This window comes from Protobothrops mucrosquamatus, unplaced genomic scaffold, assembly GCF_001527695.2.
Source record: "Protobothrops mucrosquamatus isolate PMUCROS unplaced genomic scaffold, P.Mucros_1.0 scaffold1260, whole genome shotgun sequence".
Taxonomy (NCBI): Eukaryota; Metazoa; Chordata; class Lepidosauria; order Squamata; family Viperidae; genus Protobothrops; species Protobothrops mucrosquamatus.
Genome location: NW_015387466.1, coordinates 414,752 through 430,779, shown reverse-complemented (window position 1 = coordinate 430,779; position 16,028 = coordinate 414,752). Strand labels below are relative to the sequence as shown.

The 16,028-nt window shown below is 44.6% G+C and overlaps 1 protein-coding gene across 1 annotated transcript in view; it reads right to left on the bottom strand.

Moving 5' to 3' along the window:
• EXOC3 (exocyst complex component 3) overlaps nucleotides 1-16,028 on the bottom strand; it is a 50,478-nt gene that overhangs the window by 5,935 nt on the left and 28,515 nt on the right. Inside the window, exons 5-9 of the mRNA XM_015821132.1 lie at nucleotides 13,300-13,425; nucleotides 12,839-12,939; nucleotides 12,248-12,358; nucleotides 5,724-5,874; nucleotides 3,641-3,763 (exon numbers count right to left, since the gene is read on the bottom strand). Of these exons, the coding sequence (XP_015676618.1) occupies nucleotides 3,641-3,763; nucleotides 5,724-5,874; nucleotides 12,248-12,358; nucleotides 12,839-12,939; nucleotides 13,300-13,425 (612 nt within the window). The remainder of the gene's footprint in view (nucleotides 1-3,640; nucleotides 3,764-5,723; nucleotides 5,875-12,247; nucleotides 12,359-12,838; nucleotides 12,940-13,299; nucleotides 13,426-16,028) is intronic.

Sequence of the window (16,028 nt, the reverse complement as noted above, 5' to 3'; positions counted from 1 at the left end):
TGGGTGGGCATGGCCAGCTCTACATCGTTCGCATCAAGGGTGCCTGTGGAGGCCTGGGCAGCAGTGGGACAGATCTGAGGGTCTCTGGCAGAAGGGGGTGGGACCAAGGCAAGTGCCAAGGCATGGTCCACTAGAGGAGCCTCAATGTTCCTCTCAGGCATTGCGGGGGGGGGGGGGCTGGATGGTAGCGTGGGCTGCCTGGAGCCCTGGGCAGCAGAGGTCAAACACCCAGCTTGGCCCTCGAGCACCTGCGGCTGCAAGCCCAGCCCCATTTCCCCAAGGGGGCGCCCAGCTGCACTTACCTCCTCAAGGCTGCTGCTGCTGTGCTTGCTCTCCTTAGCCAGGTTGCTCATGATGGGTACGAGGGCAAAGTCAGAGGGAGGCCCATTACCTCTCCATGGGAGGAGACCCAGCTTTGTATCCAAAGCTTCCTTAGGACCCCCAGGATAGGCGAGGAGGGGGCAAGGGGATGGTAAAAGGGCACCAGGGCAGGACTAAGGCAGGACTTCCCTCAGACCCTCCCTCTCCTTCTTTCCTTTCTTCCTTCCGAAGTACAAAGTGGTGGGAAAATATTTGAGATGAGGGAGGGAGAAAAACAGGCAAGAAACGCAGCTGGGGAGGTGTCACCCTTCGTGAGGAATGAAGAAATGCACCATCGCCTGGAAGTGGCCAGCACATGGCCCTCACCTACTTCATATATCTGGCTTGGTGGGCTCTGGGGGTGGGGATGCCATGAGCAGCGTGAGAGTCAACATTAACTGCGCAATGCTACCCAGCCCCCAGCCTGCCCGGTTTCAGCAGGCAGCGGGACGCTCTCCTCACAGCGCCAAGAGGCTGAGCCAGGTGGCATGAATCTGAAAAGAACTGCGACGCCGCCCAGCTCCCAGCCTGCCCGGTTTCGACAGGCAGCGGGGCACACTCCTCATAGCGCCGAGAGGTTGAGCCAAGCGGTGCGAAGCTCGTCAGCTTTGCACCTTGCTGAAACTGGGTAGGCTGGGGGCTAGGCAGCATTGCACTTCTCATCAGTTTCGCGCCACCCAGCTCAGCTCTTGGCGCTGTGAGGAGAGCGCCACGCTGCCGGCCGAAACCCCTCCCCCAGAGCCCATCAAGCCGGATATGTGAAGTAGGCGAGGGCCATTTGCTGGCCACTTCCAGGCGATGGTGCATTTCTTCATTCCTCACAAAAGGTGACACCTCCCCAGCATGCACCCAGGGGGCGGGGCCGACGCGGCAGGGGCTAGTTCCTCGCTGTTTCCAGATGGCCTTGTGGAGCTAAGACTGAAAGTGTTTCAGCATAGATGGCCACCACAAAATTGTACATTGGCTCCCGGCCGGCCTGGGCCAGGGCCAAGGCAGTGGGGGCCATTCCCTCACTGTTTGCAGGATGGCTTCGCAGGCCACATGAAACCACTTCGCGGGCCGCATCCGGCCCCCGGGCCTTGTGTTTGACATATCTGATCTAGAAGCAAGCAAGGCAATTACTAACAAACAGCATGGGTCTGTGAAAACAGATTCATTCCAGACAAATATTATTACCTTCTTTGTTAAAGTGACTAAATTAGTGGATCAGGAAAATGCTGTTGACATAGTATGCTTCAGTAAGGCATTTGACAAAGTACGGCACAGTCCATATCTTGATAAGATAGAGCAATATGGGAAAGACCAGTGATGGTGAATCTTTTAGAGACCGAGTGCCCAAATTGCAACCCAAACCCCACTTATTTATCATCAGGTGCCGGGTGGGCGTGGCCCAGTGGGTGGGCGTGACCACTGGGTGAGCGTGGCTGCAGTGGGCATGGCAGACTGGGTGGGCATGCCCACCTCGATGTTGCTCATGGGGAGAGACGCCTGTGGGGGCTGGGCAGGGTTGGGGGAGACCCAGGGGGTCTCTGGCAGGTGGGACAGTGGGCAGGAGGCTCGTCCTGCAGGGTGAGGTGAGACCAGGCAGGGAGCAGGGGAGGGGTGCCATTGTTGCAGGGCAAGGCAAGGCAGGGCCCGGGGCGGCTGCTGCCTGACACCATTGGCCCTCGGACACAGCAAGCCAACTGTGTCCGTCAGCAGCCACAGCCTGCCAGCCCCTCGACCGGTGCACTCTGAGGCTCTGCAGCCCACTGCGAATACCGGGCCAGCCCTCCAGCAGCAGGCAGAGTAGGAGGGGGGAGATCTGGTATACCGGTTCCTTACCTCCACCCGCCTTGTTCTGTGGCCTTATGGCAGCGGCATTGGGCGTGATGCGCAAGGTGGCAAATGGCCGGTTTCAGCGCGACATGGCTGTTTGCTGCCGGTCACGGCCATTTGCCGCCTCATGCGTCGCACCCAATGCCACTGCCATGAAGCCACGGAACAAGCCAGGTGGAGGTAAGGAAGCGGTATACCGGTTTTTTACCACTGCCCGGCTTGTTCTGCAGCCTCATGGCAGCGGCATTGCGCAGGAGACGGCATGGGAAGGGCCTGCGCCCCACCCTCCTGCCACTATGCAGGGTAAGATTGCCGTGCCTAACCCTGCCCCGTGAGAAGTTAGAAAATCTGATGAAACTTTTTTTTTTATTGATAGTCCCACAAACGTGTGGCAAAGGCTGAGAAGCGAATGGAGAAACGGAATGCAGCTGAAAGCAGGTTAGTAAAAAAACGCTTGGGGGAGGCGAGGGCATCTGGCCTTACCCTGTGCGGCTTCGGCAGGTGTCTGGCAGGGGGAGGGAAGCAACTGGTCTACCACGCTAGCACTGCCACATTGCTTCTCCACCCCATGCACAGACCCAGCCCCACGCCCCCACATGGAGTGCCCTGCTCCCTCCACTCAATTCCAACTTTGCGAGATTTTTTTTCTCCGTGAGAAGTTGATTGAACTTTTTTTTTTGCACACAGCGGCGGAGGCCTAAAGTGAAAACCCAGCTTAAAAAGCCACTTGCCTGGGGAAATTTTGATGCAGGTTGCTCATGGATGGGACTTAAGGCCTTGGACTGGGGCGATGGCACATGTTCCCACAGAGAGGACTCTGCGTGCCACCTGTGGCATGTGTGCCATAGGTTCACCACTACGGGGATAGACAATACCAGAACCAGATGGGATTCATACAGTTGCTGACCTACCACACCCAGCACATAGTGAAACTATATCAACCTGGAGGGAAACATGCAGTGGGTCATCTCAAGGTTCTATCTTAGCCCAATACTCTTTAACTTTTCATCAATAATCAAGATGAAGGGACTGAAAGAGGACTCATTAAATTTGCAGATGATACCAAGCTGGGGCTCAGCTCTGCCTGACTCGGCTGGGGCCTCACAGGCATCAAAAGAAGGGGGGAGAATGAAAGGGGAAAAGGATGAAAGGGGGAAAGATGAAAGGGCAATAATGCTTTGTATGTATTTAAAAGGAAATCAGGAGCGGGGGAATGACAGGTGAGAAGGACCAGACCAGCCGGATCCCATTTGTACCAGCATCTCATGGCCAAGTACCCTGAAAAATATGCACATTACCCCCAAACATCTCAGAGTTCTCAAAACATCTTTATAAGCTCTGATTGGCTGAAAACGGACAGGTCATGGGGGCGGGGAGGAATGGACTGGGGGCAAACCTACACCTTATTTTGCATCCAGTGACTGCTGGATATTAAATGTTCTACATTAGACTTTATAAATACCTTCTTACAGGGCTTCTTTATTCTTGCAAAATCATTAAAATAATCTTCAACAGTTACACAGATTGTATCCACGGCATTGGATGCATTGAGCCATTTTTTTGTCATCAGTTCACTAAGATGGGGCTTAAAAAAATAAGAACACACAAATGACAATCAGAATAATTTTTAACAGTATTATTCAGCTTCATGTCATTTTGTACCAAATCAGCAAAGCTGAAATTGTATATTTAAAATTTTGAAAATAAACTCCATTAAATACAAAAGTGTTTGTATTTGCACTTGGTATCCTTGTAAAGGACTGTACCAAAATTATGGAGGAAGATCAGTAAACATTCTTGTAATTGTGTACAAATTATTCCACAAGGTTTTATTCTTGAGTATAATTGCACTCTCCATATTTAGCTTTCAGCACAGGTTATCCACCAAAGCAGTATCTGTACTGTAGCCTGCACAAAACCCAACTAAAATAAGTCCAGATAATCAACACCTGAAGTTACAAAGTCACTACATTCTTCTTCACCCAACTGAAGAGTAATTTTATATATCTTCAGAATCCAAGCAGAGTACTTTTGCAGGATCTAATCTGAGTTAGTCACAAGGATCAGAGATTTAGTTTTCCAAGTTTTAAGACTCATGCTGGAGCCCATCTTCAGGAAACTTCTCGCTCTTTAGTTCCCTCAGATGGGCTCAGGAATTGGCTTCAGCTTCGAATCTGAAAACTTGAAAGACTAAACTTCTAGTCCCAATGGCCGATTCAGAGTGGATCCTGCAACATAATCCTGGGACAAATATATTGCCTTCATTCATGAGTACTTTTGATAAAGGTCTTCTATTTTCTTCTGTAACTAACCACTGACCCCGCCCAACCTACTCCTTGCCTGACTGGCTGGCTGGCACAAATCCAGACCATGCTTCTCCTTGTTGACCTCCCCCACTCAAGCGGCGGCAACGGTTTGAGTTTCTCAGCTGTTTGAGTGGGAAAAAACGGAGGCGCAGCAGCAAAATTGCTTCAATAAGGCCAGCGCATGCGAGCGAGCAATGCACACAGATATCTTGAGAGCAATCTTGCTGCTGCATCTCCTCTTTCTTTGTTTTGGATGGAGCCGAGAAACTCAAGCTGCTGCCACTGCTTGGATGGGGAAGACAACAAGGAGAAGAGGGGTCAGGATTTATGCCAGCCAGATGGTCAGGCAAGGAGTAGGTCAGGTGGGTGGCTGGCTGGCTGGGGCGGGCTTATGGTGCTCAGGTGGCTACTGCTGCCAATGGCAACTGCTTGGACACATGTGCAAGGGGCCTGGCTCCGCAAGGCCTCCCCGCTCAGTTGAAGGCTTTGTTTCTGCTCTCAAACTAAGGCTGGCGCATGTGAGCGAGCAGCACACCTGGGCAACGGAAAGCATTGGTTCCTGTGCCCAGCCGACTCCAATTCTATGCTTTGCCCCATAGGCATGCAAATGAAGCAAACAATCCCCCACCCCCGAGAATGAAAACTTCTGGAGGCCATGATGTCTTTTGCAGAGAATTTGTGTTTGAACTTGCACGATATTACGGTACCCAGGAACTTCCACTGTTGGTGCGAAAAACATTTCCGAGCCAACTCTCCTCTCCCTCAAAGAGAAAGAAACCACGACAGAGACAGATGTATCCAGCTGAATGTATCTGATGCAGCAGAAAGGGAGGAGGAAGCAGTTGTGAGGAGTGGGGAGGAATAGGGTGAATGTTGCAGAGCCTCTGCAGTTGTTCGTAAGGGTGAACAATTGCCGTGGTGCTGCAATATTTGTGATTTTCAGATTTGTTTGTAAACATTAGGAGGCGCTTGTCGCGTAACTTTGAACAAATGTTAAGTGAATGCTCATAACTTGGGGGTTGCCTGTAATTTTAAGATGTCCATAAGTGATATGAAGTTTGGAAATTGCTTTTTTGAATATTCTTTCTTTTTCTCTTTATTTTCTATTGTTTTTAAAACTTATGTCTATCTTTCTTAGTTTTTCAGTATTTTTTCATAATTATCTTTTAACTTGTAAAACATCTTTAATAAAAAAAATTAAAAAGGAAAGTGGGAGAAGTGGAGAAGGAAAAAAATAACCTCTAAATCAATGAAGACTTCATCTAGCAGGCTTGAGCATCCTTCTTTTGCAATATCATCTAAAACAGCATCGATGCATGCATGACTGCTTATCAGCATCTCTTCTATCATAATGGGCAAATATTTCTTCTTCAAACTGATGATTGACTCCCTTGGATAAGCAAGAAAAATTTTTCAGAATCTTGTTAAATGTATATAAAAATTAAATCAAAGTATTATGTGATATTGTCCAATGTTAGCCTCATTAAAATATGAGTGTCATCCTCATGACAAAGCTTCAATAACTATTAATAATAGTTTCTCAAGGATCAAGCTGATGTTACAACATGTAATACATGAATATTCAATTCAGAAGCATATGTGAGGATCTTGTGCTCTTCAAATTGTGTAACAAGATATCTTTAACTATTTTTGAGGTTTTCAATAAATCTTCAAGAAAATTAGTAATTATTTTATTGAAATAGAAAATGCAGAGCAAACCTGATCATCATTCCTAGTGTAAAGGCATAGGACAGCATTTCTTTTATTCTATTTTTGGTTGACTTTAATGTTTTTTAACTCTTAATGTTGAAAGTTTTAATGTTTTTAATATTTCTATTGTTTTATATTACATTTTTATATTGTTGAAAGCAGCCCAGAGTCACTTCACAATGAGATGGGTAGCATATAAATGTAATAAATACAATTTAAAAACTAAAACAAAATCTAGGAGTTATTCTCACTCAAATATAGCAGGCAGCAGCACATCATGAACTTTGATTTCAAAAAGATAAGATAGGTCAGACTTGCTTTATATTTGAAGAAAAGACCGCTAAGAAATCATAGGACTGTAGAAGATACAGGTAGTCCTTGACATACAATCACCATGATGATTTAAAGTCATGATGGCCTTTGGAAAAGTGATTTACAATCTGTCCCTCACACTTACAACAGTCACACCACCCCCACGGTCACATGATTAGAATTTAGGTGCTGGCAATAGGCTCAAATTTATAACTGGTTGCAGTGACCTACAGTCATGTGATCGCGATTGTGGCCTTCCCAATTGGTTTCTAACAATAAATGTCAATTGGGGAAGCTGGAATTGCTTGATCACATGTGATTCATTTGATGACCATGTGATTTGCTTAACCATAGTAAAAAGTCGTAAAATTAGGCCCAGTCACATGATGACTTGTTTTACCACCGCACTAGTTTATGATACAAATTCCGAATCCCGTGGTCATAAGTCAAGAACTAAGTGTACTGTAATCTGTTTGGTTCATTGATTTTCTTCCAGAAGACAGTGACAAACTATTTCCATATTGTTGCCAAGAAAATAACATGAATGTGTTGTACAGGAAATCATAAAAGTCAGACTTGATTCCAGGAAGAGTTTTCTTACCAGGGCTATATTGAAATTCAACAGGCCAGGCCAGTGTCTTAAAAAAATAAAATGTCAGAACCCAGTCTTTCTATGGGCATGGGATTTCTTATTCTTTTCGGGTTCTGCCATTCTCCTGGGGGGGAGGGGGATGCTTGGGGTGCTGATGTGTATTTCCTTTGCTTTGTTCCTTGCTCTATCCTCTTTGATCTGCCTTATCTCCAGCTGCAGAAGAAACAGCGCAGAGACCTAACAGCTTAGGAAGCAGCGATTTATCACTCTGTTCCCACGGCGCTTTCACACCTGCAGATTGGCCTGTTTGAACCATCTGAATGGACAGTTGGGGTGGGGTTATTTTGGACTCTTTTGACTATTTGATTCATGTGGGAAACCCTCAGATCCTGCCTTCTATTCCTGCTGTCAACATCTTCCAATAAAAGTTCATTTTGAAATGATGTTGTTTCAAGAGTTTTGCTTCTTTGGGAGGACTGATTGAGGCAGGTTCTTACATTAGGCAGGATCTGCAAAGTGCTCAACCCGGAGGGAAAACCCCTACCATGGGGACTGTGCAAAAGATGTCAAACCACGGTGGTGAGAGAGGAGAAGGCAACCTTGGCAGGGAAGCTCCCTCCAAGCCTGGCCTGAGTGAGAGCAGCTCAGATTCCTCTTGCTCGTCGACAAGGTCATGACCAGAGAGAGTTGGGAGAAACCGAGATGGTCAATTGGCATTGGGAAAAAGGAAGAGGTGAAAGCCAGGAAGGTGGTAGCTACCAGCCGGGGCGGAAGCGAGCGATGGAGAGGTTGCTGAACCTCAGCGAGGATGACGAGAGACTGGCCCAATCTGACCGCTTCCTCAAACAAGCCATCAACCTGATGGTGGAAGCTTTCAAGTCCCTAAAAGAGGAAGAAGAAGACCCCTGCCGGGGTTCGATGGTAGCGGGGATGGCGGAAGAGGAATGCTGGGAGAGCGAGTTGGTAAACCTGGGTCCTTCTACCAGCGCATCAGAGGCTAGGGAGGTCATGGCAGCGGCCGCCACCCCAGCATGGGTCACCCCAGCTGGGGAAGATGGGCACCGAGTCAGGCAGAGGAGAACCTACAGACCCGGCCGAAAAGTCCTGCTTTTGGGAGTGAAATACGATGGGACACCTCAGCAGCTGAGATTTTTCCTAGCTACATGGAGGAATACGACCGAGACATTCCCAATGACAATGGACAGGTGAGAGTGATGACCATGGCCCTGGAGGGAGTGGCAGCTCGTTGGATGGTGACCCTGCATAATGCCGACGCTCCAGAACTTCAAAACTTCAACCAATTCATGGCTACCCTAAGGAGGAGGTTCAAGGACCTCTTGGCCGATCGGAAAGCTAGAGAATGCATAAAAACAGTGAGGCAAGATTGTCACCAGGTGGCCGAGTATATGAAGGAGTTTAGAGACCTGGCATGCCAACTTAACTGGCCAGAAGATGTTCTAGTATGCCATTTCAAAGACGGGCTGAATGATGACTTGTACCATGTGTGCATCGCTAGGGGAGTTCTGGACTGCCTCCATGATTGGTGTATTCTAGCCAAGGAAGCGGCTCTTGGAGCGAACCTGGAGACGCTCCCCCTAGGGGGGAAAATGGGAGGCGACAAAACCTCCTCCACAGCACCATGCTCAATGGCTTGCTTCAACTGCGGTAATGAGGGGCACCGGGCTGCAGAATGCCCTTCTAAGACTTCTGTGCGAAAATCCGACCTAGCCAGTGGAGGGAAGCTTGGAAAGACCCCACAATGACCCAGGGAGACCGCCATGAAGAGCGCTGAGGTTGTTGAAGTCCGTTCTCCTGAAACCCCAAGTAAAGGAACTCTGGCTGGAAAACAACTCGACTCTTCCGACAGTGACTCTGAAAATGAACCCCTGGTAAGTGGACCTATCACACCCCTCACCAGAACCATAGAACTGTTTAGTCCACGGATGCTGAGAAAGGTAACCCAGAAGGCCCTAGTGGACTCAGATTGCACCCGTTGCCTCATAAGCCCAATCTTGGTGGGGAAACTAGGAATCCCGATGAGGAGGTTGAAGAAGCCAATTTCATTTGGCCAATTAGAATCGGTCCATCGCAGGGGAGATCCCAGCCACCCTTGCCACCCAGCCAATCCAGCTCACGATGGGGGATCACACAGAGATGTTGACTTTTATAGTAATCCCTTGTAGTAGCAGTAGGTGCAGTACTGCTCCAAGAAAACCAAGAAGGCTGGCTGCAACCCTGTGCTTACATGTCCAGAAAATTCACTGAGACAGAACAAAGGTGGACAGTGTGGGAAAAGGAAGCCTATGCAGTGCGCTGGGTCCTCCTCACATGGAGGCACTTTCTGGAAGGGAGTAAAATCCCCTTCCAGGTGTGGATTGACCACAAAACCTTGAAACCTTAAAAACCCACAGAAAACTGTCATCAAAACAAGCGAGGTGGTCTCAACACTTCCACCGGTTTAACTTTACTATCAAATACCTGCCTGGAGAAAAAAATTTCTTAGCAGACGCTTTGTCAAGGTTGCCACAGTATAACAGCACAAAACAGAAGTGACTAATCCCCTCATGCCATCCAAACAATTAGCAGCCCCAGTAACCACACACTTGCAAGCAAAGAAGTCAAAATCCTGGATAGTGAAGCAGGAGCGGAATTCAGGCGGACTTTGGAAATGGATGAGTGGTTCCTCAGTCATAAAAACCTCTGCTCAATGGATGATGGACTACCGTGGGTGGGTGGAAAATTATATGTGCCCAAAGCCAGAGACTGAAATTTATGCAACTATGTCATGACTTAAAGATGGCTGGACATTTTGAGTTCATAAAAATGCTCCATCTAGTAAAGAGACAGTTTTGGTGGCCGTCCATAAAGAAGGACATTGAAAGCTATGTGGCTAGCTGCCCCATTTGTGCAGTGGTAAAGTGAAGACAGGGTAGAACACCAGGGCTATTGCAGATGGTAGCAAGCCCATCAGCACCTTGGTGAGAGATTTCCATGGATTTTGTTGTAGAGTTACCAGAGAGCGTAGAGAACACGGTCATTTGGGTGGTGACAGACTTATTCTCCAAACAGGTGCACTTCATTCCATGCACCAAGATTCCCACGGCCAAGGCTTTAGCAAAGATGTTTGTACAACATATCTACCGACTGCATGGGGCTCCGCAACTCATAATTTCAGACAGGAGGGTGCAATTCACTTCAGAATTCTGGAGAGTCTTTTTGGACCTCCTTGGGACCGCCCAGGGCTTGTCATCTAGTCATCATCCGCAAATGAATGATGGGACAGAACGTTCGAATTCAGTATTGGAACAATACTTAAGATGCTTTATTAATGATCAACAAGATAATTGGACTGACTTACTTCCTTTTGCAGAAGTGGCTTACAACAACACTGTTCACTCCAGTACGGGTTACACCCCATTCCATGTTGCAATGGGACAAAGCTTCAACCCAATGCCCGGATTGCCAGTAAACGAACCCACCATCCCCTCCCTGAAGGAGTGGATCACACAACTTCAAAATACATGGCTGGTAGTAGAAAAGCATTAGATGAGGCTAGGTAAGCATATAAAGTACAGGCAGATAAGAAGCGGGTAGAACCTAAGCCGTTCAAAATGGGGGAGAAAGTATACTTGTCCATAAAGTATTTAAAATCTTTGCAGCCATCAAAGAAATTAGGGTCAAAATTTGTGGGACCATTCCCCATAAAAAGGGTTATCAACCCAGTAACTGTAGAATGAGAACTCCCTAAAACATTAACACAAGTTCACTCGGTATTTCATTGCAGCCTGTTAAAACGTGAACTGAGCTCACCTCTAAGGCCAGCTGCGGTTCCTCCTCCTCCACCTATTACAGTGGAAGGAGAACAGTATTTTGAAATCAAGGAGACCTTAGATTCCAGGAAACACCATGGGTCAACACAATACCTAATACCTTAGAAGGATCTTCCATCTTCTCAGAATGAGTGGGTTCATAAACGACATGTCAGGGTTCCTAGGTTGTTAAAAAAGTTTCACTCCCAGTACCCTGATAAACCCGGCTAAACTATTTGTACTTTTCTCTCCCTGTTATTTTTTTCTCTCCAGTTGGATCTCTCATTTTCTTAAGGGGGGGCATGTCAGAACCCAGTCTTTCTATGGGCATGGGATTTCTTATTCTTTTCGGGTTCTGCCATTCTCCTAGGGGGGAGGGGGATGCTTGGGGTGCTGATGTATGTTTCCTTTGCTTTGTTCCTTGCTCTATCCTCTTTGATGTTTCTCTATCGGGGTGAGAATGGAATGTGCCTCCAGCCATCTGCCTTATCTCCGGCCACGGAAGAAATGGTGCAGAGACCTAACAGCCTTGGAAGCGGTGCCTTATCACTCTGTTCTCGCTTTCACACCTGTGGATTGGCCTGGTTGAACCGTCCGGATGGACAGTTGGGGTGGGGTTATTTTGGACTCTTTTAACTATTTGATTCGCGTGGGAAACCCTCACATCCTACCTTCTATTCCTGCTGTCAACATCTCCCAATAAAAGTTCCTTTTGAAATGATGCTATTTCAAGAATTCTGCTTCCTTGGGAGGACTGATTGAGGCAGGTCCTTACACAAAGGCTATTCCAGATCAAGAACTTCACAACAGTAATCACAGGACTTTAAGCAGCTAAACAAATACTCTCTTCCTCTTCAAAACATTTTCATGATTAGAAAAGCTTGAAGATGAGAACAGTCAAAAGAGTTGAGATGAAGTATGATTAATACTTTGCAAAATTCTATGAAGGAGGAAGGGCAATGGAAGAGTCATGTAGAAGCAGTGAACTACATGCCTTAAAATTTGATCCAAAAGGCGCTGCAATGTGTTTTATAGAAGTTTTATAAGGGGTTTATATTACATAATATGTTGAAAAGTTATAGAAGCTGTTATAGGCTTAACAGTAAATATATTGCTCAATATTTAATAAATATTTCAATAAGTATTATAATAATGTAACAGCATAACTAAACTTTGAAAGTTTGAAAATCACTTGTTTAAATAATTTTTGCATTTGGGAAGATCAAGAACTGCTACTTGCATTCACTTGCTTTCATCCTTCCCCAAATTTGTTTTTCCTTTTGTATAGTCCATTTATTTGTTGGTTTTTGTCAAATTTAGGTACCACATGCAAAACTTACTTAAAAGTCTGACAGTTGTTGATGATGGCAACCATGTACTGGACATAGCATGGATGATACTGACGATTTCTTAAATGGTCCTCTTTATATAAATGTGCTTCCTCTTTATACCTGAATAAGGGAAGGGAGAACAAACTCAATGAGAAAAGAAGGTAAAATCTTAAAACTACTCTGGTAGGAACCATCATTACCCAGAATAGATAGATTAGGCTTTAGCAATTTCCAGAGGGATACGTTTCTAGTGTATAGTTTCTGTAAAATTATTTTAAAAATTAAAAGTAAGCAAATTCAGTGGGTTCAGTCATAATTCACAGTGAGCTGGCAAACTATAAGGTTGCATTATCATTTGCAGAAAAATCTATACAGATAGTCCTTGACTTTTGACTTGTCTCTTAATGACTGTTTCGAGTTATGATGGACTACCCCAGGGGTACTTACAACTCAGTTTTGAAGTTCCAATGGCCACCCCTTTCACCAGAGTTATGTGACTGCATGTCAGATGCTCAGCAACCACTGTCTGTAATGTCTGTGGTCACGTCACTGTGTTTTTACAAAGTTTCTGCCAAAAACTTCTGGTAATAATAATTTTACCTGTTAAGAAAGGAACTCATTTGTTGAAGGCACAAATGCAGCACTTTTATTTTCAAATCTTCACTTATCTGAGTAGCCACCTGAAGATTCTGTTCAAACATCTAAAACCAGAAAACAATTAGCTAACATTTCAATCAGAATTAGGCAAGTTTCCTAGACATTCAGATGAACAATATATTTTTTTTCCTGCCATTATAATTTGAGTTACAAAATTTTGCTTGTGCTACACGAACACATTATCTACATTTGGGATATGAACAATGGAATAGCAATAGCACTTAAGACTTAGATACCTCTTCATAGCCCTCTATATAAGAATCTCTCCAAGTAAACAAATTCAAAAGTTCCAATCTATTTTATATTTTATATCCAATCAGAAGAGTATAACTCTTACCAATACTTTGTATTTTTTAAAGTTTTTAAATGTGACTTAAACTATTTACATAACAATATTCTTATACCTGAAATACAATAGCTGGGAGTGTTGTTTGATAATATCCATCCTGATCTGCTTCTGGTTCATTTTCTTTTAGCCAGTCTTTTTTATCTGTCTCCAGTGCTTTTCTTAGCCAGCCTATAATGTTTGACTACAGAATCAAGAAAATATTAAATCAAGAGAAAATAAAATTTTGTTAGTACTGAACTGATGCTAGAAATGGTCCACCTGGAAGTGCCCCAGTCCATATGAAACACAATTCTAATTTCCCATATCTTCATTTATCTTGTCATCATTTTTTACTTTTAGGTAGTATTTACCTATTATTGAAGGTTATACTGTTTAAAGCCCTAATTAAGCCCATTTTTCTGAGATTTTGTTTTCTGTACAGCCATAGCTGGAGCCAGTCCACTTTTCAATTCTGTATTTGACTTGCTGGCTTAATCTCAATCAAACTTACTCTTTTTCTGTCCATTTTTAGAGAAATATCATGTTGACAACAGAAGACAAATTCTAATGGGCCTGAAGAAAACAGGTTTATCTAAAAGGCAAGATAACAGAATAGGGAGCTATATTTCCTGAGAAGAGTCTCTAACTAGGACACTACCAAAAAAGTCCTGCTCCTGGTCATCTGCAGTGTAAGCCAATTTCATTGGACAGATCATGAGCAAGTGCTCTAGAGTAGTGGTTCTTAATCTTTTTGAACGAATTGCCCCCTTGAGCGAATGAGGAAGTTGTCATCACCCCCTCCCCCAACATAACCTCTCAATCACAACATAGGAAATAATTCTCCAATTTATGCAAACACTTTTTTTGTTTTCTTTAAAATTGTCATCAGGACATATCGATGCAAATAATTTATTTCCAGTCTTTTTCCCATATCTCAACTGTGTGAAAAAGTTTGGTGCCATCCGTCACTTTATTCCCTTTGAAGCACTATGTACATAAAGTAATAATAGAATAAATAAGTTCTGTGAATTTACATTACTGGTGACTTTTGTTTTAAGTTAACGTTCTTTCACTTTACGGGCTTTTCTTTTTGTCATTGTAAATTACTAACTTAATGTTCACTTTAAATTCTGCGTTTTTCTTTATATTTTTCCCGTATTCAACAAACCGCAATGCAGGAACGAAGAATTTCAAGACGAAAACTCTGAAACTAAATTAAGATTTGAAGAAAGTATATATATAGTCACGCACACTGTAAAAAGGATTAAAAAGACACAAAGAAAATATAATATCGAACTGGAGTGCACGCTAAAAAAGTACAATACAAAGAGACACACAAAATGTTTTACAGAGCACAACAATAATTTGAAAACGAAGCCGAAGCTGAAAACTGGAACGTGAAATCCAATGCAAGCAAATACAACGATAAAAGCTCAGACAATTATTAACGAAAAAAATGTATGTACACAAAAAGCAAAAAAAAGAACATCAATGGCTGCCCTGTGCTTGGTGAGCTGATGCCAATTTCTTGATGTCTGGAACCATTTTTGTTAATCACATTCTTAAATCAACGCGCTCAGAGATCTTCAACATGTTCCTTGACTTAGAAAGGATCTGTTGGACTGTGCTGAAGCCCCTCTCCACTAAGTAAGTGGAAGGAAAGGCTAAAAAAGCAACTTAACTTCCTCCCACAATATTGGGTAAGTGTTCCTCATTTTCACCCAAAAAGCTTCGTAGCCGTAACTCTGAAAATATGACTGGGCTTCACAGTCGTATTTCAGATCTGTCAGTGGCTCTTGCAGTTTGGGATGAAGTTGTGCAAAGTCTGCTGTGAAAGGATTTAGCACCCAAGTGGGCACTTCCAGATTTATCAGATCATAGAAGCTGGTTTCCATATCTTCTTTTAGTTGCTTCAAGTGGCAACAAAAAATGTCAAAATCTTCTCCTTGGAGTTCATGTTCATTACCAAGGCTTGGGAACTGATACAGCTCCTGGCGACTCATATTGCTTGCAAGGAGGTCCAATTTGGAAATAAATGAGCAGATTACTCCCTTGGCCTTAAGAAAATTGATTTTATCTCCTTGCAGCTTTACGTTCACTTCATTCAGCTTGTCAAAAACATCAGCGAGATAAGCTACATCCAGACGTCGAAGTTTAAGAGAACTGCTTAGACTTGGGTCAATGGATTCAAGAAATTCGACAACTGTGTCAAAAAGTTTGTGGAATTGCCGCAAACACTTTCCTTTTGAAAGCCACCTTACTTCGGTGTGCAAAAGGAGACGTTCAAACTCGTCATTTTCTTCACAAAGCTTGTGAAAAGGCCGGTTGTTCAAGGCATTCTACTTAATTTTATTCACAGCATTAATGACGTAATGTAGAGACTCGTGCAAACGGTCACTCAATTTTTTTGAGACAAGGTACTGTCTATGAACGACGCAATGGACAGTCATAACTCCAGGTACAACTGATTTTAGATGAGCTTGAAATCCGCAATATCGTCCAACCATGGATGCAGCTCCGTCGGTTGCACATGCCACATCGTTTGTCAAAGGGATGTTTTTCTCATTAAAAAACTCAACCTTTTTAAATATCAAAGAACTTTTTGTGGGGACTTCCGGTGGCAGGTGTCTTCGTCGGTCGCAGCTGTTTGCTGCCTCCCGCCTGTTTCGCGTAAAAGCCGGTTTGACAGCTAGCATCAGCTGTCAAACGGCTTGATACCTTTCCCCTGGGCATAAGGGGATAGGTGAGCTGCCCGGGGTAGGAGTTGAGTTCCCGAGTCGTCCTATATGGACGATGTAGGTGAGA